We start from the raw sequence: 22,203 nt of genomic DNA, 5'->3' as shown, positions 1-22,203 counted from the left end.
TTGCAATTGTAGAAGTTTCGAATGGAATATGGAAATGGGCGGAATGGTTCGAATCCTTGGATATTGTTTAAAATGTTATTGAAATATGTTTGGGTAATCTTGAGTTAGTTAATGAATATGGAAAAATGTTGATATTAGTTGGATGGTGTGAAGTTAGAATGGAAGAGTTACATTATGTGGAAAGGAAGGGAAATTTTTTGGATTGTTGGAAATGTTGTATGAATTGCTTAGAATGTCTTTAAGTATTGTTGGTATGGATTCGGGTTAGTATTTAAATATATAAGCATCGATGTTGGCTTGAAGGTAAGTCGTCGAGTTGAATTTATGAAAGTTTTTGAATGATGTAAAAGAGAGTTACTATTATTATTTTGCCTTTCGAATTGGTTATCAATGTTACTAGGTTGGTTATTGTGGTTGTTGTTGTTGATTTTGAGCGAGATAAATTCTCGGGATGGCCTATTTACAGGGGAAGTGCTGCCGAATTTTCTGTAGAATTTAATGATTAGTTTGGAATGAATGGTTTAAGTGCCCTTAGCTAATGATTGGTATTCGTTGGCGTAATTGTAGACCTTGGGGAGCCCGAGGCGTAGATTTGGATTAACTTTAGATTGGCTATCTTGGAAGTGCGTTCGAGGTATGTAAAGCGCAACCCTTCTTTCTTTTGGCATGCCTTAGTTTTCAATAGGATTGATTATAAGCCTTGAGGAAAATTCTAAGATTCGAAATCCGAGCATGTTATGAGCCTTATAAATATTCCTTGGCACTCTTATGTATGATTTGATGAAATATGAACCATTATGTCTTTGAAATAATCGCTTTCCGAACTTTGCATAAAAAGGTTTCACTTTAAAGAATTTCGAAATTTGTGAACGCCAGCTTTCACAGAAAGGCTCGGATTGCTTCCACATTTTTGTAGAAGTTTGGATGGCATATGATAAGTATGTTTTCCATAGGCGAGCCCGACTCGGGTCGATACCCGTCCGTGGGTCCCGCGACTTTCCTTTATGTAATTCAGACGACTTTTGAAAGAATTTGGTATAATTGTCATTTCGAATTTCAAGTATGGTCATTTACTTATATTTGAGTCTATGATAATGATTTTATGCATATGGTTACTCATGACTCTGCTCGTGCGTTCTGTTATATCTTTCGCCGGTTCCCGGACCGGTTCTGTTATCGTGCGCATTTTGATATACTCCGGAGTTATGCTGTGTTTATGGTTCACCGAGCTACTCGCAAAAGAGGGTCGGGTTCCACATATATTTGGTGTTATGCTGTGTATGGCGTTATGTTGTGAGGTGATATGTGACGGGGATACGGAGATTTGAAACATTCTGGTGTTATGCTGTGTTATGGCGCCATCGACGGGCGGGCGACCATATTCTTTTGTACCCTACGCATGACTTACATATTTTTGAAAGTAAACAAATTTTGATATGTTGGATTTATACTTATGTTTTGTACTACTATTTCGTTTATGCCTCAGATTTGTTTCTGTATTTTCTGCTTTGCATACTCAGTACATATTTCGTACTGACCCCCTTTCTTCGGGGGGTTGCGTTTCATGCCCGCAGGTACAGACGCACAGTTTGGTGATCCACCGGTTTAGGACACTCTTCTGCTGTTTGGAGTGCTCTTCTCATTTCAGAGCATATATTTTGGTATATATACTTGTTTGATGCATATGTATATATTTGTTTAGGGGTACGGCAGGGCCCTGTTCCGCCATATGATCCGTTTGGTCTGTTTAGAGGTCTGTAGACGTATTTGTGGGTGTGTGTGCCTGCTTCTGTACAGATGTGTGTATATGTCCCTATTCGCTATGGCAGCCTCGTCGGCTTGCATTTTGTATATGTATATGGCAGTCTTGTCGGCGTGCATTTGTATATGTGTTTTGGGCCGTTGTGCCATTTGATAGCCTTGTCGGCTTTTGATACATTTGACAGCCTTGCCGGCTTTTTGATATATGTGCATATGTTCGGCGATGTATATTCCGCCGCCTCTTCTGGTTCTGATATGATGTTTTGTACGCGCAATCGCGCAATATAATATTCGTTCTCAACTCTGTTTAAAAATGATGAATATGAAATCCGTGTTAAGCCTTGCTATGATGATTTAGTTTGTATGTCCGTTTGGGTGCCCAAGTAGGGCGCCAGTCGCGGCCCACGGGGCTGGGTCGTGACAAAAAGGTTGTGTGACATAGCTAATATTATCAGTAGGAAGATCAATACAAATTCACAGACTGCTTCACGGTATTATTATACAAAGGGTATTTAGTCAACTTTCTAGTACAGATTTCTTAAGCAGATGAGATTAAACTAGGACTAGAGACAGGAACATAAAGTTTCGATCACATCTCCAGGCCAGTAGAGCCAATCAGCTTGGTAAGGCCAAAGGTAATGGCCATAGCCATCCAGCCACCAATTAAAACTCTAGCACAAGATTTCACCATAGGACTTCTGCCCAAGAAAGCACCAATTCCTCCAAATGCGACCAATGCCAAGCTCACCGCAGCCACGATCACAGAAAGCCTCACCTTATGATCTGCTATGAATGCAGCAGCAAGAATAGGCACAATGGCACCCAATGAAAATGCAACACTCGAGGCTATGGCCGCCTGAAATGGATTTGGCAGTTGTTCCTTGTCACCTTCTTCGGATTCTTGGTTCTGTCCTCCTGTTGTTTTGTCTCTCTTCAGTTGAGCTCGCTCTATGTCTAGTTGAGAGTACACAGAGACAAACTCTCCTATAGCCATGCTACAAGCACCGGCAAATAAACCTGCAAATCCAGTAATGATCATGGTTTTAACGTTTTCTTGAACAGCTCCGACACCCATCATCAAGGATGCAATTGAGACTAATCCATCATTTGCTCCTAACACAGCGGCTCGAACCCACTGTGCTCTTTGAGAGTAGTCAAAATCCTCTTCAGGGGCTTGATTTTCTTTGGGAATGGTAACTTGGACATGATTTTGAGCAGCCATGAATAAAGTTATAACTTGTGAGAAACTGTCAGCTAAAGGAGGATTGTTTTCTTTCAAGGTTGGTGTATAATGAAGAGTCTGTGTTTGTTATTTATAGAGTTGGATGATTAAAAGCTCTTCGTTTTTATATCAAGAGCCTTAAGAAAGTGTCTTACTGTAGACCAGAATCTTTTCAGAATCCACTAAAAAGAATACCTACTCAATGACCCAAATAACAGATATTCTACAGTCACTCTATCAATTTTTATTTATGTATGTTATACCCTTTCTTCTTGGTGGTATTGGTTATTACAACTTTCGTGCATGCTCTTTAATTAGCCAAATATACCAAACTTTCTGACATGTTAAACAGAATTATAAACCTCTCTACCATATAGTGCTTGTTGATTGCCAGCTTACTAAAGTCTTCCATTTCTATATTCAGATATCACTTAAATCTTTCAAAATCAATACACGATTCATGTTTACTTCTGAGAAAGTTGAAATTGGAAGAAAGTTAGAAATGTTGATAAACTTAGAAAAAAACATATAATGCAAAGGCTCAGAGGTAATAGCCATAGTTGGCGAGTCACCTGTTGGCAGACTCTGCAAGACTTCACTATAACTGGAAAAATTATAACACATGCTCATTATAGTAAATACTTTATGATTTGAAATACTCTCACTATATTTAATTTCTTTTTATGTGTAAATATGCATCATTCCCTCCTTTTTGAAGTAAGAATTAGTTACACTCTCTAGCCAGTGTCTCAAAAATTTTAAATGCCTTTATAATTGACAGATGTCATAAGGATCACTCAGAGGCTGAGTTTTACAGGTTCTGAACTCTAAAAAACGCAGCTTACTGGGTTCTTGATAAATTATTTATACATATTAAGTGAATTTTAAAATACTTTGAGCCAAAATTACTGGATTCTGTGAACCCGTAGGCGAAGCTCTAGCTCTCTACCCCCCTTTTGCTTCTTCTTTTGTGTGTGTATGTGTGGTATGTACTTCAAAATGACCTAATTTTGAAAGCTAGAGGATTCAGAAAATTGCTTTTTGACCTTTGGACAAGGAGGTTGTGACTTGTGAGGATGGATTGCTGCATAGGAAAGCACTTGCTAGAATAGAGATATGGGAGATACTTGTTAGTTGTTAGTATTAAATAAAACTAAGTGGAGTGTGCTTTCTACACTAAGGTTAGCACAAAATATATAAGAGTATTACCAAGACGTGTGCTATTTCCACAAAGGCCACAAGCCCTTCACTTATTTAATCATTTATTTTGTAATGAAGATGAATTTACCTACTTTAGAGTTTAGACCATAATAACTTTAAAATACAATAGGGGACACCAACTTCGTAATGTTTCTGCATTCTTCCTTCTATCTAATAGAGATTATCCTGGTCCTTTTAGGCCTAGATTGAAAAAATTAGATATGGGGAATTCTTTTGGATATTAAATGTGAAAATAAAAGGGTTGGAAGTTTTACATGGTGGAAACTGAAGCTCCTTTAAGTTTAAAATTCATTACATGCAATGATGCAAAAGATGGGATCTTTTGGCATTTTGTTTTAAGTCCTTCAATGAACTCAGATATAACAGATTTTTCATCACAATGACGAACTATAATTACTCGTTATAATCTATTTAGGATTATGGAGCATAAGAAGGCTGCAGAATTCAATTAAGGCAAATGGTACCATCTCTCATTTCAGTGTAAGGACAAGAGACTTGCCATCAATTTATGTCCTGAAGTTGAGGGGGTCAGCAAAGCTAGTCTCGGCTGATACTAGCAAATTTACCTAGCTTGCTTGTCTCACTTAGAAGTAAAATTTGAATTGAAGAGAAATTATATTTAATTTGAATTAAAGAAATATTTTTAAAAAAGATATCTCAAAATATGATAACTATATGGTTGTAATATTTTTGTGTTATTCAAAAGCTATTCACTAACCACAATAAGTAGTAGTTAAAATATTGTTATAGCAATTAAATTTAATGTGGTCAAGAAAATAATTATTACGACTAATTTCCTTAAATATTTCGAATAGTAGTTGTATTTAATACCAAAACTCTAGAACCTTGTCCAAGAGGTGAGGAGTTTGTCTCTCCATCTCTTTCGAATTCTTCCATTTGTTGTAAGTTCTCTCTCCCTTATTTCTCGGATGATTTTTGGTGGGTGAAATTAAGGAAACCGTAATTATTGTGTGTTTTCTTTTCGTGATTTTTACTGCTTAATTGCATTGTAATTTAGCTTCTCTCGTGATAATAGCTGGAAACAGAGATCTTTGCAAATTTGGAGTGAAACAAAGAAAAGCTATGGATTTGTTAACAGCTTGTTTGGATGGCTGTTAAGCTATGGGTTTGTTAACAGCTTGTTTGGATGGTTGTTACTTGTGGTACTGATGAATATGACGTTTGGATAAATGGTATCTTTTCCGTCGTTAACAGTGGCGGATCTAAAATTTTCACTGAGAGAGTTTGAAAAATAAAAATATAGTGACTGAGATTTGAACTTGGAACCTCAAGGTGAATTTTGAACACCCTAAATTACTGAACCAACCTCTTCTCTCGTTTTTTAGGGTGTTCAAAATTCATATATGTACATAAAAAAAATTTTGCCCAGGGTGTTCGGGTTGTTACGTCCCGTATTTTTATACATTGGAACAACCCGGATTAACTATGATAATTTAAGGCCAAGATTATTCCGGGATTTGAAGTCGGGACTTTTGACCATTTGATTTTAATTTGAGATATCAGTCATGTATGAAATTGATGGCATTGAACACTTAGGGAAAATTGGGACTACAATTCATAAAATTGGAATTAAAATGTTGTGCAAAAAAAAAAAAAAATTTCCTTGGTGGCCATGTAAATGGGAATTGGTCCTACACATTGTGTGGCCAATTTTAATTGGTCCACCCCATGTGTGGGCCATGGACACTTGGACAATATTCATATAAGCACAAAAGATGACCAAGTAGTCATCTTTTCTACCATTCCATCAAAAAAAAAAAAAAAAGAGCAAGAAGTTGAAGAACAACTTCAACCACACGGCCAAGAACAAAAAAAAACCAAATCCAATTCAAGCCATCCCAAAATTATTTCTTTGGTGTAAACCCACTATTTTGAGGTCCCTAAGTAGTGTGGAAGTGTTGTTGGGGCGATCAAATCATCCGTTTGGCAAGATCACAAACCCTAACTATTTGTGGGATTGAAGAAGAAAGGTAAGAATTTCTCTTGTTTTATGAGTTGTGAGTGTTATATGCTTGTTGCAGTATGTTAATATGGGTGAAATTTGTGAGATATGGTGGGTTTGAAGTTAGCCGTGTAAATGGGTATTTTGATTGGGTGTTGAATAAATTCCTTGCAGCGAGTTAAATTGTTGTAGTGTGTAGGATGGCTAAGAATCATCAATATATGTATATGTGTAGTGATAGATGAATATGAGTCATGCTATATGCCAAAGAACACTAATGTCGCTTAGCGTTTTAATGGTTGTTGTGATGACTTTTATGTTGGAAATGAGAGTTTAATGTCCCAAAATGATATGGTGAATTGTTGCGGACTGATTTGAGGCTTATTGTGCGTTTGACGTAATTTGTATATTTATGAGAATTATATCGTTACATTGTGGATTGTTGACACAAATCATGAATAGAAGTTGAGAAGTGTGGCATAGGGGGCTGCTCTCGGTTTGGGGCTGTTTTCGGCCACATTGGATTAAATTATTGGATTGTTGGAAAAATTATGTAAACTGTTTAGAAAGTTCTTGAATGTTGTTGGTAAGAATTCGGGTTGACAATTGAATGTATGAGCTATATTGTGGCTTGAATGTAAGCCGTTGAAACGAATAGTTGGAAAGTTGTTGAATGATGTAAAAGAAAGTTACTATTGTTATTTTGCCTTTCGAATTGATTATCGATGTTGCTAGGTTGGTTGTTGTTGTTGTTGATTTTGAGCGAGTTAAATTCTCGGGATGGCCTATTTATAGGGGAAATGCTGCCGAATTTTCTGTAAAATTTAATGAATAGTTGGAATGAATGGCTTAAGTGCCCTTAGCTAATGTTTGGTATTCGTTGGCGTATTTGTAGACCTTGGGGAGCCCGAGGCGTAGATTTGGATTAGCTTTAGATTGGTTCGCTTGGAGTGCGTACGAGGTATGTAAAGTAACCTTTCTTTTGGCATGCCTTAGTTAAAGTAGGCCATGATACGAGCCTCTAGGAAACTCTATTCTCGCAAATCCGAGCTTGTCTATGATTCGTATTTGTTTCCTTGGTATTCTTGGGCGCATATGCCATAACATTGATCCTTTTATCCTCGGAGTTTATAATTTGTAAAGATTTCATGAAAGTTGATTTTTGGTTTCAAAGCTCGTTCTTTAGCGATTCCAAAAGTTCAAACGCCCATAACTTCCTCAGAAAAGCTCGGATTGCTTCGAAATTTCGTAGGAGTTTGTATGATATAAAATGAGTATGTTTTTCATAGGCGGGCTCAGTTCGGGTCTATACTCGTCCGTGGGTCCCGCGACGCCCTTTATGTAATTTCGGTAACTTTGGGAAGAAAATGTTGTAATTATTGTTCCGATTTCAAATATGACTATTTTACTTATCTTTTGGATTTATGATAATGATTTTATGCATATGATTCCTCACTACTCCGCTCGTGCCCTATGATATCGTTCGCCGGTTCCCGGGCCGGTTCTGTTGTCGTGCGCTTTTTGATACATTCCGGTGTTATGCTGTGTTTATGGTTCACCGTGCTCCTCGCTCGAGGGCCGGGTTCCACTTATGTTTGGCGTTATGCTGTGTTTGGCGTTATGCTGTGTTGTGATGTGTGACGGGGATTCAGAGATTTGAAACTTTCTGGTGTTATGCTGTGTTGTGGCGCCATCGACAGGCGGGCGACCACATTTTCCAGTGCCCTATGCATAATTTATACTTTGGAAATAAACATTTTGATATGTATTATTTTCTATATATCTGATTCGATTATTATTCAGATTTATTTCTGTACCTTCTGCTTTGCATACTCAGTACATATTTCGTACTGACCCCCTTCTCCGGGGGCTGCGTTTCATGCCCGCAGGTACAGACGCACAGCCTGGTGATCCACCTGTTTAGGACACCCTTTCTGCTATTCGGAGTGCTCCTCTCTTTCCGGAGCTTATACTTTTGGTATATATATTTATTAGTGCATTTGTATATATTCGTTCATGGGTACGACGGGGCCCTGTCCCGTCATATGATTCTGTCGGTCTGTTTAGAGGTCTGTGGACATGTTTGTGGGTTAGGGTCTTTCTGTATGGATGTATGTACATGTCGTTTGGGCGATCCCATACGCCGAGGCGGCCGGTCCGCATATGTTGTTTGGGCGATCCTATACGCCGAGGCGGCCGGTCCGCATATGTTTATATATTGCTTGGTTAGCCCTGTGTGGCTCTTGTTGGTATTTTCTGCGTGCAGGGTATATTGGATAGTCCGTAAAACAAAGGAAACTCTGCCGAAATTTCTGGAAATTACCTAAATTTGAAATAAAGTCTTGTCGGCTTCCGCCATATACTAGAATGAGTTGATAGAATTTGAGATAATATTTGATAGATGGGTTCGGGTGCCCAGATCGGGCACTAGTCACAGCCTACGGGGTTGGGTCGTGACAGAAGTGGTATCAGAGCGGTTTGTCCTCGGAATGTCTACAGACCGTGTCTAGTAGAGTCTTGTTTATCGGTGTGTTGTGCACCACATCTATAAACAGGAAGCTACAGGACATTTAGGATGTTTCCTTTCTTTGAATCTTAGATCGTGCGATAGAGTTGTGCTATTAGGATGATTCTGTTCTGATCTGTTGTTGTTTTTCTTTCAGTGATGCCTCCGAAAAAGGCGACGGCCGCCCAGAAGAAAAAGGGCGTAGTAGGAGAGACCAGCCGAGCTCAGAAGGATACTCGGACCCTTGCTCAGATGATGCATGATATTACGTCCCGGCCAGCCGACTCTGCTACGTCTTCATCGTCAGAGGAGTCTGGAGCCGCTTCACCATTAGCTCCAGGGGCTCCAGCTCCCGCGCCTCCAGCTCCTCAGCCAGGGGCGGAGGACAGGACACTGAGAGAGGCTGTGCAGTTATTGACCACTCTGGTAGCGGGACAGGCTCGCAGACGCGGGCGGAGAGATGATGATGATGACGATAGGCGTGACAGCCTGAGGGTTCGAGAGTTTCTATTTTGTGGCCCTCCAGAGTTTTACGGGTCTAAGCCCGACGAGGACCCCCATGACTTTATTCGGGGGATGCGGCGCTCACTAGATTTGGTCAGGGCTTCAGAGACTGAGTCTGTTGAGTTGGCTTCGCATAGACTACGGGATGTTGCTGCTCACAGTTGGACAGAGGTTCCAGCAGTCAGATGAGGCCACCCAGACCTTTGTGTTCCTACTGTGGGAGACAGCACCCGGGAGAGTGTTTCCGAGCTACGGGTGCATGCTTTGTGTGCGGCCGTCAGGGCCATCAGATGAGAGACTGTCCGGCTAGAGGTGGTACAGGCAGTTCAGCTCAGTCTACCGGGTCAGCCGGTGGTTCATCTTCAGCCTCGGTGGCGATGCGCCCTGCGGGGCGAGGTACTCCAGCACCAGCAGGCCGCGGCAGGGGTCGTGGCGGAGCTTCGGGTTCTAGCGGTCCTTCGAACCGCATTTATGCCTTAGCCAGCAGACAGGACCAGGAGGCTTCGCCTAATGTCGTCACAGGTATATTACTGGTTTTCTCTCGTGATGTGTATGCATTGATTGATCCTGGTTCTACATTATCATTTATATCTCCACTCGTTGATGATAAAATTGGGATAGAATCCGAACCGATAGAGCCTTTTGAGGTAGCTACACCAGTAGGGGATTCTGTTATAGCCAGTCAGATTTATAGAGATTGTTCCGTGATTATCTGTGGCCGCTGCACTAAGGCGGATTTGGTAGAGTTAGATATGATCGAGTTTGACGTGATTATGGGTATGGATTGGCTAGCTTCTTGCTATGCTAATGTTGATTGTCAAAAGAAGATAGTCCGATTCCAATTCCCAGGGGAGCCAGTTATAGAGTGGGCAGGTAATACAGTATCGCCGAGGGGTAAGTTTATTTCATACCTCAAGGCTGATAAAATGATCAGAAAGGGGTATATTTATCATCTGGTCTGTGTTCATGATTTAGAGGCAGAGGCACCGACTCTTCAGTCAGTCCCAGTGGTTAATGAATTTGTAGATGTATTCCCAGATGAGCTTCCGGGTCTTCCTCCCGAACGGGAGATAGAGTTTGCTATTGATCTGTTGCCAGACACTCAGCCTATCTCTATTCCTCCGTACAGAATGGCACCTGCAGAACTGAAAGAATTGAAAGAGCAGCTGAGAGATTTATTGGAGAAGGGTTTCATTCGGCCCAGTGCGTCACCCTGGGGAGCTCCGGTATTATTTGTGAGGAAGAAAGACGGCTCGCTGCGGATGTGCATTGATTATCGGCAGTTGAATAAGGTAACCATCAAGAATAAATATCCCCTCCCCAGGATTGATGATTTGTTTGATCAGCTGCAGGGTGCGAGGTACTTCTCGAAGATAGACCTGCGATCGGGTTACCATCAGGTACGGGTACGAGAGGCTGATATTCCCAAGACAGCATTCAGGACCCGATATGGGCACTATGAGTTCAGAGTTATGTCTTTTGGGCTGACAAATGCCCCAGCAGTATTTATGGACCTGATGAATCGGGTATTCAGACTGTTCTTGGATATGTTTGTGATCGTATTTATCGATGATATTCTGGTTTATTCTCGGTCAGAGGCAGAGCATGCGGACCATTTGAGGACGGTACTTGGCACACTTCGGCACCAGGAATTATATGCTAAATTTTCTAAGTGTGAATTCTGGTTATCTTCAGTGGCATTTCTGGGACATATTATTGGGGCTGATGGCGTCCAGGTGGATACCCAGAAGATCGAGGCAAAGAATTGGCCTAGACCTACGACGCCGACAGAGGTGCGTAGCTTTCTGGGATTGGCTGGTTATTATCGGAGATTCGTGGAGAAGTTTGCTTCCATTTCAGCGCCTTTGACAAGGCTGACTCAGAAGGGAGCTAAGTTTCAGTGGTCAGATGCTTGCGAGCGTAGCTTCCAGTTGCTGAAAGAGAAGTTGACTACGGCTCCAGTCCTGACTCTTCCGGAGGGTCCAGATGGGTATGTGATTTATTGTGATGCCTCTGGTATTGGTTTGGGATGTGTGTTGATGCAGCACGGCAGGGTGATAGCTTATGCTTCCCGGCAGCTCAGAAAACATGAAAAGAATTATCCTACTCACGATTTGGAGCTGGCCGCGGTCATTCATGCTTTGAAGATGTGGAGACATTATTTATATGGGGTTCACGTTGACATTTATACAGACCATAAGAGCCTTCAGTACATCTTTAGGCAAAAGGAGCTGAACTTGCGGCAGCGGAGGTGGTTAGAGTTGCTGAAAGATTATGATGTTGACATTCTCTACCATCCTGGGAAAGCTAATGTTGTGGCGGATGCACTCAGCCGCAAGTCTATGGGCAGCCTAGCAGACGTGCCATCAGAGAGTAAAGAAATGGTTCGCGATATTCATCAGTTGGCTAGTCTTGGAGTTCGCTTGGCTGATTCTGGAGATGTTGGGGTTTCTGTTCGAGGTATTGCTGAGTCCTCTATTACAGAAGATATTAAGCGGCATCAGTATGAGGATCCTATTCTGGCAAAGTACAGAGACGCAGCGCTGGCACAGAAGAAGACTCCGTTTGAGATTTCACCTAATGGAGTGTTATTTCACAGAGGCAGATTGTGTGTACCTGACGTTGCAGGGTTGCGGCGACAGGTTATGGGCGAGGCACATTACGCCCGATATTCTGTTCACCCAGGGTCGACGAAGATGTACCATGATATCAGATGCCTATATTGGTGGGACGGTATGAAAAGAGATATAGCAAAGTTCGTTGCTCAGTGTCCAAATTGCCAACAGGTTAAGATTGAGCACCAGAAGCCCGGTGGGCTATTGCAGGAGATGGAGATACCGACGTGGAAGTGGGAGATCATTAATATGGATTTTATTACAGGTCTACCTCGCACTCCACGGAGGTATGATTCTATTTGGGTTATTGTTGATCGGCTGACGAAATCAGCCCATTTTCTTCTGGTTCGGACCACCTATTCAGCTGAGGATTATGCCAGGCTTTATGTCAGGGAGATTGTACGACTTCATGGAGTTCCTGTGTCTGTTATTTCCGATAGAGGTGCCCAGTTTACAGCTAAGTTCTGGAGATCGTTTCAGGAGGGATTAGGGACCCAGGTGAGCCTGAGTACAGCCTTCCATCCCCAGTCCGACGGACAGGCCGAGCGCACTATTCAGACATTGGAAGATATGTTGCGTGCCTGTGTTATTGATTTCAGGGGTAGCTGGGACGACCATTTACCGCTTGTTGAGTTTGCGTATAATAACAGCTACCACTCCAGTATTCAGATGGCACCATATGAGGCTTTGTATGGCAGGAAGTGTAGATCACCGATCGGTTGGTTTGATGTTGGGGAGACTGAGTTGATTGGCCCAGATGTGGTCCAGCAGGCCGTGGATAAGGTGAAACTTATTCGAGAAAGATTGTTGGCAGCCCAGAGCCGACAGAAATCTTATGCCGATAAGCGACGTCGACCGTTAGAGTTTCAGATTGGCGATTGGGTGTTCCTGAAAGTGTCACCGATGAAAGGTGTTATGCGATTTGGCAAGAAAGGAAAGCTCAGTCCGAGATATATTGGGCCCTATCTGATTATTCGCAAAATAGGCAAGGTGGCCTACGAATTGGATTTGCCAGCTGACTTGGGAGCGGTACACCCGATATTTCATGTTTCTATGCTTCGTAAGTGTATTGGTGACCCTTCCAGAGTCTTTCCTGTAGATGATATTCAGGTCACCGAGGAGCTATCTTATGAGGAGCAGCCTATAGCCATATTGGATCGCCAGGTAAAAAGGTTGCGGAACAAAGATATGGCTTCTGTTAAAGTGCTGTGGCGGAATAATAACCGAGAGGAAATGACCTGGGAAGCTGAGGAGCAGATGAAGAAAAAGTATCCTCACCTATTTCCAGTACCTTCAGGTAATCCAATTTCTATGTTTGACTATATTGATTTGTGAATCATTCGTATATGATGGCTATAAAAGAAACTCCCCCGAATTTGAGTAAGATCCGTAGCATTAATCCAACATTCGAGGACGAATGTTCTTAAGGGGGGGAGGATGTTACGTCCCGTATTTTTATACATTGGAACAACCCGGATTAACTATGATAATTTAAGGCCAAGATTATTCCGGGATTTGAAGTCGGGACTTTTGACCATTTGATTTTAATTTGAGATATAAGTCATGTATGAAATTGATGGCATTGAACACTTAGGGAAAATTGGGACTACAATTCATAAAATTAGAATTAAAATGTTGTGCAAAAAAAAAAAAAAAATCCTTGGTGGCCATGTAAATGGGAATTGGTCCCACACATTGTGTGGCCAATTTTAATTGGTCCACCCCATGTGTGGGCCATGGACACTTGGACAATATTCATATAAGCACAAAAGATGACCAAGTAGTCATCTTTCTACCATTCCATCAAAAAAAAAAAAAAAGAGCAAGAAGTTGAAGAACAACTTCAACCACACGGCCAAGAACAAAAAAAAACCAAATCCAATTCAAGCCATCCCAAAATTATTTCTTTGGTGTAAACCCACTATTTTGAGGTCCCTAAGTAGTGTGGAAGTGTTGTTGGGGCGATCAAATCATCCGTTTGGCAAGATCACAAACCCTAACTATTTGTGGGATTGAAGAAGAAAGGTAAGAATTTCTCTTGTTTTATGAGTTGTGAGTGTTATATGCTTGTTGCAGTATGTTAATATGGGTGAAATTTGTGAGATATGGTGGGTTTGAAGTTAGCCGTGTAAATGGGTATTTTGATTGGGTGTTGAATAAATTCCTTGCAGCGAGTTAAATTGTTGTAGTGTGTAGGATGGCTAAGAATCATCAATATATGTATATGTGTAGTGATAGATGAATATGAGTCATGCTATATGCCAAAGAACACTAATGTCGCTTAGCGTTTTAATGGTTGTTTGATGATTTTTATGTTGGAAATGAGAGTTTAATGTCCCAAAATGATATGGTGAATTGTTGCGGACTGATTTGAGGCTTATTGTGCGTTTGACGTAATTTGTATATTTATGAGAATTATATCGTTACATTGTGGATTGTTGACACAAATCATGAATAGAAGTTGAGAAGTGTGGCATAGGGGGCTGCTCTCGGTTTGGGGCTGTTTTCGGCCACATTGGATTAAATTATTGGATTGTTGGAAAAATTATGTAAACTGTTTAGAAAGTTCTTGAATGTTGTTGGTAAGAATTCGGGTTGACAATTGAATGTATGAGCTATATTGTGGCTTGAATGTAAGCCGTTGAAACGAATAGTTGGAAAGTTGTTGAATGATGTAAAAGAAAGTTACTATTGTTATTTTGCCTTTCGAATTGATTATCGATGTTGCTAGGTTGGTTGTTGTTGTTGTTGATTTTGAGCGAGTTAAATTCTCGGGATGGCCTATTTATAGGGGAAATGCTGCCGAATTTTCTGTAAAATTTAATGAATAGTTGGAATGAATGGCTTAAGTGCCCTTAGCTAATGTTTGGTATTCGTTGGCGTATTTGTAGACCTTGGGGAGCCCGAGGCGTAGATTTGGATTAGCTTTAGATTGGTTCGCTTGGAGTGCGTACGAGGTATGTAAAGTAACCTTTCTTTTGGCATGCCTTAGTTAAAGTAGGCCATGATACGAGCCTCTAGGAAACTCTATTCTCGCAAATCCGAGCTTGTCTATGATTCGTATTTGTTTCCTTGGTATTCTTGGGCGCATATGCCATAACATTGATCCTTTTATCCTCGGAGTTTATAATTTGTAAAGATTTCATGAAAGTTGATTTTTGGTTTCAAAGCTCGTTCTTTAGCGATTCCAAAAGTTCAAACGCCCATAACTTCCTCAGAAAAGCTCGGATTGCTTCGAAATTTCGTAGGAGTTTGTATGATATAAAATGAGTATGTTTTTCATAGGCGGGCTCAGTTCGGGTCTATACTCGTCCGTGGGTCCCGCGACGCCCTTTATGTAATTTCGGTAACTTTGGGAAGAAAATGTTGTAATTATTGTTCCGATTTCAAATATGACTATTTTACTTATCTTTTGGATTTATGATAATGATTTTATGCATATGATTCCTCACTACTCCGCTCGTGCCCTATGATATCGTTCGCCGGTTCCCGGGCCGGTTCTGTTGTCGTGCGCTTTTTGATACATTCCGGTGTTATGCTGTGTTTATGGTTCACCGTGCTCCTCGCTCGAGGGCCGGGTTCCACTTATGTTTGGCGTTATGCTGTGTTTGGCGTTATGCTGTGTTGTGATGTGTGACGGGGATTCAGAGATTTGAAACTTTCTGGTGTTATGCTGTGTTGTGGCGCCATCGACAGGCGGGCGACCACATTTTCCAGTGCCCTATGCATAATTTATACTTTGGAAATAAACATTTTGATATGTATTATTTTCTATATATCTGATTCGATTATTATTCAGATTTATTTCTGTACCTTCTGCTTTGCATACTCAGTACATATTTCGTACTGACCCCCTTCTCCGGGGGCTGCGTTTCATGCCCGCAGGTACAGACGCACAGCCTGGTGATCCACCTGTTTAGGACACCCTTTCTGCTATTCGGAGTGCTCCTCTCTTTCCGGAGCTTATACTTTTGGTATATATATTTATTAGTGCATTTGTATATATTCGTTCATGGGTACGGCGGGGCCCTGTCCCGTCATATGATTCTGTCGGTCTGTTTAGAGGTCTGTGGACATGTTTGTGGGTTAGGGTCTTTCTGTATGGATGTATGTACATGTCGTTTGGGCGATCCCATACGCCGAGGTGGCCGGTCCGCATATGTTGTTTGGGCGATCCTATACGCCGAGGCGGCCGGTCCGCATATGTTTATATATTGCTTGGTTAGCCCTGTGTGGCTCTTGTTGGTATTTTCTGCGTGCAGGGTATATTGGATAGTCCGTAAAACAAAGGAAACTCTGCCGAAATTTCTGGAAATTATCTAAATTTGAAATAAAGTCTTGTCGGCTTCCGCCATATACTAGAATGAGTTGATAGAATTTGAGATAATATTTGATAGATGGGTTCGGGTGCCCAGATCGGGCACTAGTCACAGTCTACGGGGTTGGGTCGTGACACGGGTGAACACCCTCGGCGGGCCCTAGATCCGCCCCTGGTCGTGACATAATGTCACGCAACAATCTAAAGAATAAACTTATAATATTATAAAAAAAAAAATAGGGTAATTGGTATAGTTATTATAAACATGTAGGATAAAAGATAAAATCAAAGGCAAAATGGGAAGGGGAAAAAAAAAAAAGATAACGATGCGGTCACACCAAATTGATCGTTACATAACGATGGATTTCACGATACGATTCAATAAAATTTAGGTAACAATCAAAACAAACATTATATTTAAAGTAACAATACAATACAATTGCATAGTTAACAACAGAAAAAGAGTTGTATTGTTAGTGTCCAGTTCCAGGGTTGGAAGTTGTAAATTTCAAACATGTAAGTAGCTTTTAGCGGCTAGACAATGGGCTTCTTCAAATTATACCCTTTTCATAAATAAGAATAGTTTTACTTTTGTACTTGACCTTCGTTGACCCTCATCCTTTCTTAGAGCTTCACATAGAATATGTAGCTCAAACAGATAGAGTTAGTTCATATTTCTAATACTATCTTTTTCGTTTCTCATCAGGAAGCGAGAGTGTATGATGGTTAAGGATTACGAGCCAGAAACGGAATCTGAAGAAGAAGATCAGCAGGTTGTAAAGTTGGCTGAACCTTCAAATAATGCTGTATATAACTGGGATGGTTTATTAGACAAGCTGAGAGATATCGGTAGGCCTGATGGTTTGGATTGGAGTCACAGGCTTAATATCGACAAGGAGGAGCAAGATGAGGGGGATGTGAATGATGACTATGCAAGGGAGCTCTATTTCTTCATGCAGGGATTGGAGTGTGTACGCCGAGCCTATCCCAACTTTCAGTCAAAGGGTGAACCTTTTCTGAGACCTGATGATTATAATGGGGAAATGGTGAAGCCTGATTCTCACATGGAGAAAGCTAAGTGCAGACTCTTGGCCTGCACGAGGAAGATTCAGGAGGATGCGGAGAGGAGGAGCCAGATAGAACAAGAAAATGGCCAAGGAAGTACAAACACAAAAGACGAACGAAAGGGCTAAGCAGAAGAAGCAGGAGATTGAGTTTGTTAAAAAGTGGAGGAAGCAAATTGGCTTCAATAGAGAGGGTGCTGGTGGCCTAGATTTGGCTTTTGATGAAGATGGGACTAAACCCTTAAATAAGAAGAGACCTGGTGTATCTCCCAGAGATTGTTCAGGGGGGAAGGCGACATTTGGTAAGGGGCCAGACGAAAAGAGGAAAAGCAGGGAATTCAGGGACTCCAAGTTTGGATTTGGTGGGAGAAAAGGTTTGAAAAAGCAGAATACCGCTGAAACTACCAACGATTTCAGAGGATTCCACAAGGGTGAATATCTTGCAAATAAGAACCGCACCGAGTGATGATTCTGACTGTTACTTTCTAGTCTTTGTTTTAGTAGACTGAACTTATTCCTTTTGATTAAGACATTTTACCTATCAAACAGAATGAATTATTGTCTCTTGTCGTTAAGATGTTTGCAAATTGATTCCTATTTTGCCCGGCTTTGAAATTGAATCATGTCTTAGCTTGTCTTCTTTGTTTGACCATACATACAATATAGAACCTCTCCGTTCGATAGGAGTCTGTTTTCAATGTCAATCTTTTTTTTCGGTATGCGAAAATTCATACTTCTCTCGAATAGAGAGGAATAGATATAGAAGATTCATGTAAACGTCCTCAATTTTATTCGGGATCAAGGCATAGTTAATTGATTTAGCTTCAATGCAATGGCTAGATTATGACAGTTGATGATGCCTAGTTGCCTACCATATCATGAATAAGTAAAAGGTTGTGTGTCATAGCTAATGTTTTCAGAAATAAGATTGACAAATTGAGATCTTCTCTTTCATTCTTAAGCCTTTCCTCCAGGATCATTACACAAAAGGAAATTGCAACATCAATTTCTTAAGAAGATGATACTAAACTAGGACAAAGAACAAGAACATACAGTCCACATCACATTTCCAAGCCCATAGAGCCTATCAACTTAGTAAGACCAAAGGTAATGGCCATAGCCATCCAGCCACCAATTAGAACTCTGGCACAAGATTTCATCATAGGACTTTTACCCAAGAAAGCACCAATTCCTCCAAATGCTAACAATGCCAAGCTCACTGAAGCCACAATCACAGCCAGCCTCACCTTATGATTAGCTACAAATGCAGCAGCAAGAATAGGCACAATGGAACCCAATGAAAATGCAAAAGCCGAGGCTACGGCTGCCTGAAATGGATTTGGCAGTTGTTCCTTGTCACTTTCATCACGTCCTTTGTTCTGTTCTCCTGTTGTTTTATCTCTCTTCATTTGAGCTCTCTCTATGTCTAGTTGAGAGTACACCGAGACAAACTCTCCTATGGCCATGCTACAAGCACCAGCAATAAGCCCTGCAAAGCCAGTAAGTACCATGGTTTTTACGTCTTTTTGGATAGCTCCAACACCCATCATCAAGGATGCAATTGAAACTAATCCATCGTTGGCTCCTAAAATAGAGGCTCGAACCCACTGTGCTCTTTGGGAGTGTTATGTCCCGTATTTTTATATATTGGGACAACCCGGATTAACTATGATAATTTAAGGTCAAGACTATTCCGGGATTTGAAGTCGGGATTTTTGACCATTTGATTTTATTTTGAGACATAAAGTTATATATAAAATTGTGGGCATTGAACACTTAGGAAAAATTGGGACCACAATTCATAAATTTGGAATTAAAAATCTTGCAAAATAAGGCCATGGTGGCCGTGTATATGAAGTAGTCCCACACAATTGTGTGGCCAATTTTAAATGGTCCAACACATGTGTGGGCCAAAGATGTGGAGATATTTTGTGGAACCTTAAAATATGAAGACTAAGTCATCTTTTTTCTCATTCAACACTTAGCAAATAAAACAAGAACTTGGAGAGCTCCACTCCCTCTAGCTCACGGCTAAGACCAAGGAAAACCAAATCCCTTTCAAGCCTCTCCAAAATTATTTCTTTGGTTCAAACCCACTAATTAGAGGTCCCTAAGTAGCGTGGAGGCATTGTTGGAGCGATCAAGTCATTTATTTGAGAGATTGCAAACCCTAACCCATTGTGGAGTTGAAGAGGAAAGGTGAGAATTTTTCTTGTTTTATGAGTTATAAATATTGTATGCATATTGTAGTATGTTAATATGGATGGAAATCATGAAATATTGTATGTTGGAAGTGGGTTGTGTGATAGGTGGTCTAGTCGTGCAAATGGGTGTTGAAAATGAAATTGATGAATTAATTGGTTGTAACATATTTGATTGTTGTAGAGTGGAGAAGAGAATAAAAATCATCGAAATATGTATATGTGTAGTGATAGACGAATATGGGTCTTATTATATGCCGAGGATTGCACTAATATCGCTTAGCGTCGAAATGGTTGTTGTGATAACTTTTATGTTAGAAATGAGAGTTTAATGTCTCAAATTGATATGGTAAGTGTTGAGGACTGATTTGGAGAATTTTGTGCACTTAATGAAATCCTTATTTATGAGAACCATCAATATATATATGTGTGTAGTGTGGCCGGGTATAACCTCCAATTTGTAGCAAAGAATGAATTAATATCGCTTAGCGTTTTAGTTGTCGTCGTTATGAATTCTAGTTGGAAATAAGTGTTTAATGACTAAAGAAAGATGTTGAGATTGTGTGGGCTGATTTGAGGCCCATTGTGCGTTTGATGTAATTCGTATATTTGTGAAAATGACATCGTTATATTGTGGATTGTTGATACAAATCATGAAATGAAATTGAGGAATGTGCTATAGGGGCTGTCTCGGTTTAGGGGGCTGTTTTTCGGCCAATTTGGAGTAAAATGTTGGATCGTTGGAAATATTATGTGAGTTGTTTAGAATGCCCTTGAATATTGTTGGAAAAGATTCGGGTTGATAATTGAATGTATGAGCTATGTTGTGGCTTGAATGTAAGCCGTTGAAAAAAATATTAGGAATGTTGTCGAATGTTGAAAAAGAGATTTATTAATGTAATATTGCCTTTCGGATTGATTATCGATGTTGCTAGGTTGGTTATTGTGGTTGTTGTTGTTGATTTTGAGCGAGTTAAATTCTTGGGTTGGCCTATTTACAGGGGAAATGCTGTCGAATTTTCTGTAGAATTTAGAGTTAGTTTGGAATAAATAATTGCTTAAGTGCCAATGGTTAATATTGAATATTCGTTGGCGTATTTGTAGACCTTGGAGAGCTCGAGGCGTAGATTGGGATTAACGTTAGGTTGGCTATCTTGGAGTGCGTACGAGGTATGTAAAGTCCAACCTTCTTTCTTTTGGCATGCCTTAGTTTTGGATAGGCTAGATTACGAGCCTTTAGGAAAATCCTATGATTCGAAATCCGAGCATGATATGATCTATATATATTCCTTGACACTCTTATGTATGATTTGATAAAAGTATGAACCATTATGACTTTGAAATATTCGCTTTCCGAACTTTGCATAAAAAGGTTTTGCTTTAAAGAATTTCGTAAATTTTGAATTTCATATCTTTCACATAAAGGCTCGGATTGTTCCACTATTTTTTTATAGGAGTTTGCATGATGTATAATGAGTATATTTTCCATAGGCGGGCCCGACTCGGGTCAATACCCGTCCGTGGGTCCCGCGACTTTCCTTTATGTAATTCGGAGAACTTTTGAAAGAATTTGATATGACTATTATTTCGATTTACAAGTATGATCATTCTACTTATGTTTGAATTTATGATAATGATTTTATGCATATGACTACTCACGACTCTATTCGTGCATTCTGTTATCCCTTTCGCCGAGTCCCGGGCCGGTTCTGTTATCGTGCGCATTTTGATATACTCCGGAGTTATGCTGTGTTTATGGTTCACCGAGCTACTCGCAAAAGAGGGTCGGGTTCCACTTATATTTGGTGTTATGTTGTATGGCGTTATGCTGTGATGTGATATTTGACGGGGATACGGAGATTTGAGACTTTCTGGTGTTATGCTGTGTTATGGCGCCATCGACGGGCGGGCGACCATATTCCTCTGTACCCTATGAATGACTTACATATTTTTTTGAAAGTAAACAAATTTTGATATGATTGGATTTGTACTTATGTTCGGCACTTCCACTTCGTTTATGTCTCAGGTTTGTTTTCTGTATATTCTGCTTTGCATACTCAGTACATATTTCGTACTGACCCCCCTTTCTTCGGGGGGCTGCGTTTCATGCCCGCAGGTACAGACGCACAGTTTAGTGATCTACCCATTTAGGACACCCTCTTCTGCTGTTTGGAGTGCTCTTCTCATTTCAGAGCACACATTTTGGTATATATTTGTTCGCTATGTATATATGTATTTGTTCAGGGTACGGCGGGGCCCTGTCCCGCCATATGATTCGGTTTGTCTGTTTAGAGGTCTGTAGACGTATTTGTGGGCGTGTGTGCCTACTTCTGTACAGTTGTGTTTATATGATTCTACTCGTTATGGCAGCCTTGTCGGCGTGTATTTGTATATGTGTTTTGGGCCGTTGTGCCATTTGATAGCCTTGTCGGCTTTTGGTACATGTGATAGCCTTATCGGCTTTTGATACATTTGACAGCCTTGCCGGCTTTTTGATATATATATATATGTCCGCACATGGTTGCGTTGAAATGTGTCTGATACAGTTTGACATAGTTTGAGACGACATATAGTATTTATGGCCGCATATGCTATTTGGATGTGATTCGATATGGATAGGTATGTCAGGGTGCCCAAGTAGGGCACTAGTCACGGCCTACGGGGTTGGGTCGTGACAGGAAGTAGTCAAAATCCTCTTCAAGGGCCTGATTTTCGTCACCATGGTCTTAGGAATGGTAATTTGGACTTGGTTTTGAGCAGCCATGAAGAAAGTTGTAACTTTTGAGAAATCGTCAGCTAAAGGAGGATGATTTTCTTTTTCTTTCAAG

General features: G+C 40.6%; 1 protein-coding gene, 1 long non-coding RNA gene and 2 pseudogenes across 2 annotated transcripts; 2 read left to right on the top strand and 2 right to left on the bottom strand.

The window, feature by feature from the left end:
- Window positions 1–2,200: 2,200 nt before the first annotated feature.
- LOC132600166 (vacuolar iron transporter homolog 4-like) lies at window positions 2,201–3,029 on the bottom strand. The gene has a single exon (XM_060313264.1). It carries the CDS (start codon window positions 2,981–2,983, stop codon window positions 2,351–2,353), a length of 633 nt encoding a protein of 210 aa, XP_060169247.1. The 5' UTR covers window positions 2,984–3,029; the 3' UTR covers window positions 2,201–2,350.
- A 13,693-nt stretch (window positions 3,030–16,722) lies between these two features.
- Window positions 16,723–17,777, top strand: LOC132600165 (probable rRNA-processing protein EBP2 homolog; annotated as a pseudogene).
- A 293-nt stretch (window positions 17,778–18,070) lies between these two features.
- On the bottom strand, window positions 18,071–22,139 carry LOC132598752 (vacuolar iron transporter homolog 4-like; annotated as a pseudogene).
- On the top strand, window positions 19,089–21,913 carry LOC132598753 (uncharacterized). Its single transcript, XR_009566669.1, has 2 exons — window positions 19,089–19,373; window positions 20,480–21,913. It is a non-coding gene; the product is annotated as an uncharacterized LOC132598753 (long non-coding RNA).
- Window positions 22,140–22,203: the final 64 nt, after the last annotated feature.

The sequence above is a fragment of the Lycium barbarum genome, chromosome 6 (genome assembly GCF_019175385.1).
Source record: "Lycium barbarum isolate Lr01 chromosome 6, ASM1917538v2, whole genome shotgun sequence".
Classification (NCBI taxonomy): domain Eukaryota; kingdom Viridiplantae; phylum Streptophyta; class Magnoliopsida; order Solanales; family Solanaceae; genus Lycium; species Lycium barbarum.
The sequence above is the reverse complement of the archived record's forward strand: the minus strand, read 5'-3'. Positions and strand labels throughout refer to the sequence as shown.

Excerpts from the sequence above, each read along its gene's own strand:
- LOC132600166 (XM_060313264.1), bottom strand. The coding sequence starts at position 2,983 with ATGGCTGCTCAAAATCATGTCCAAGTTACCATTCCCAAAGAAAATCAA.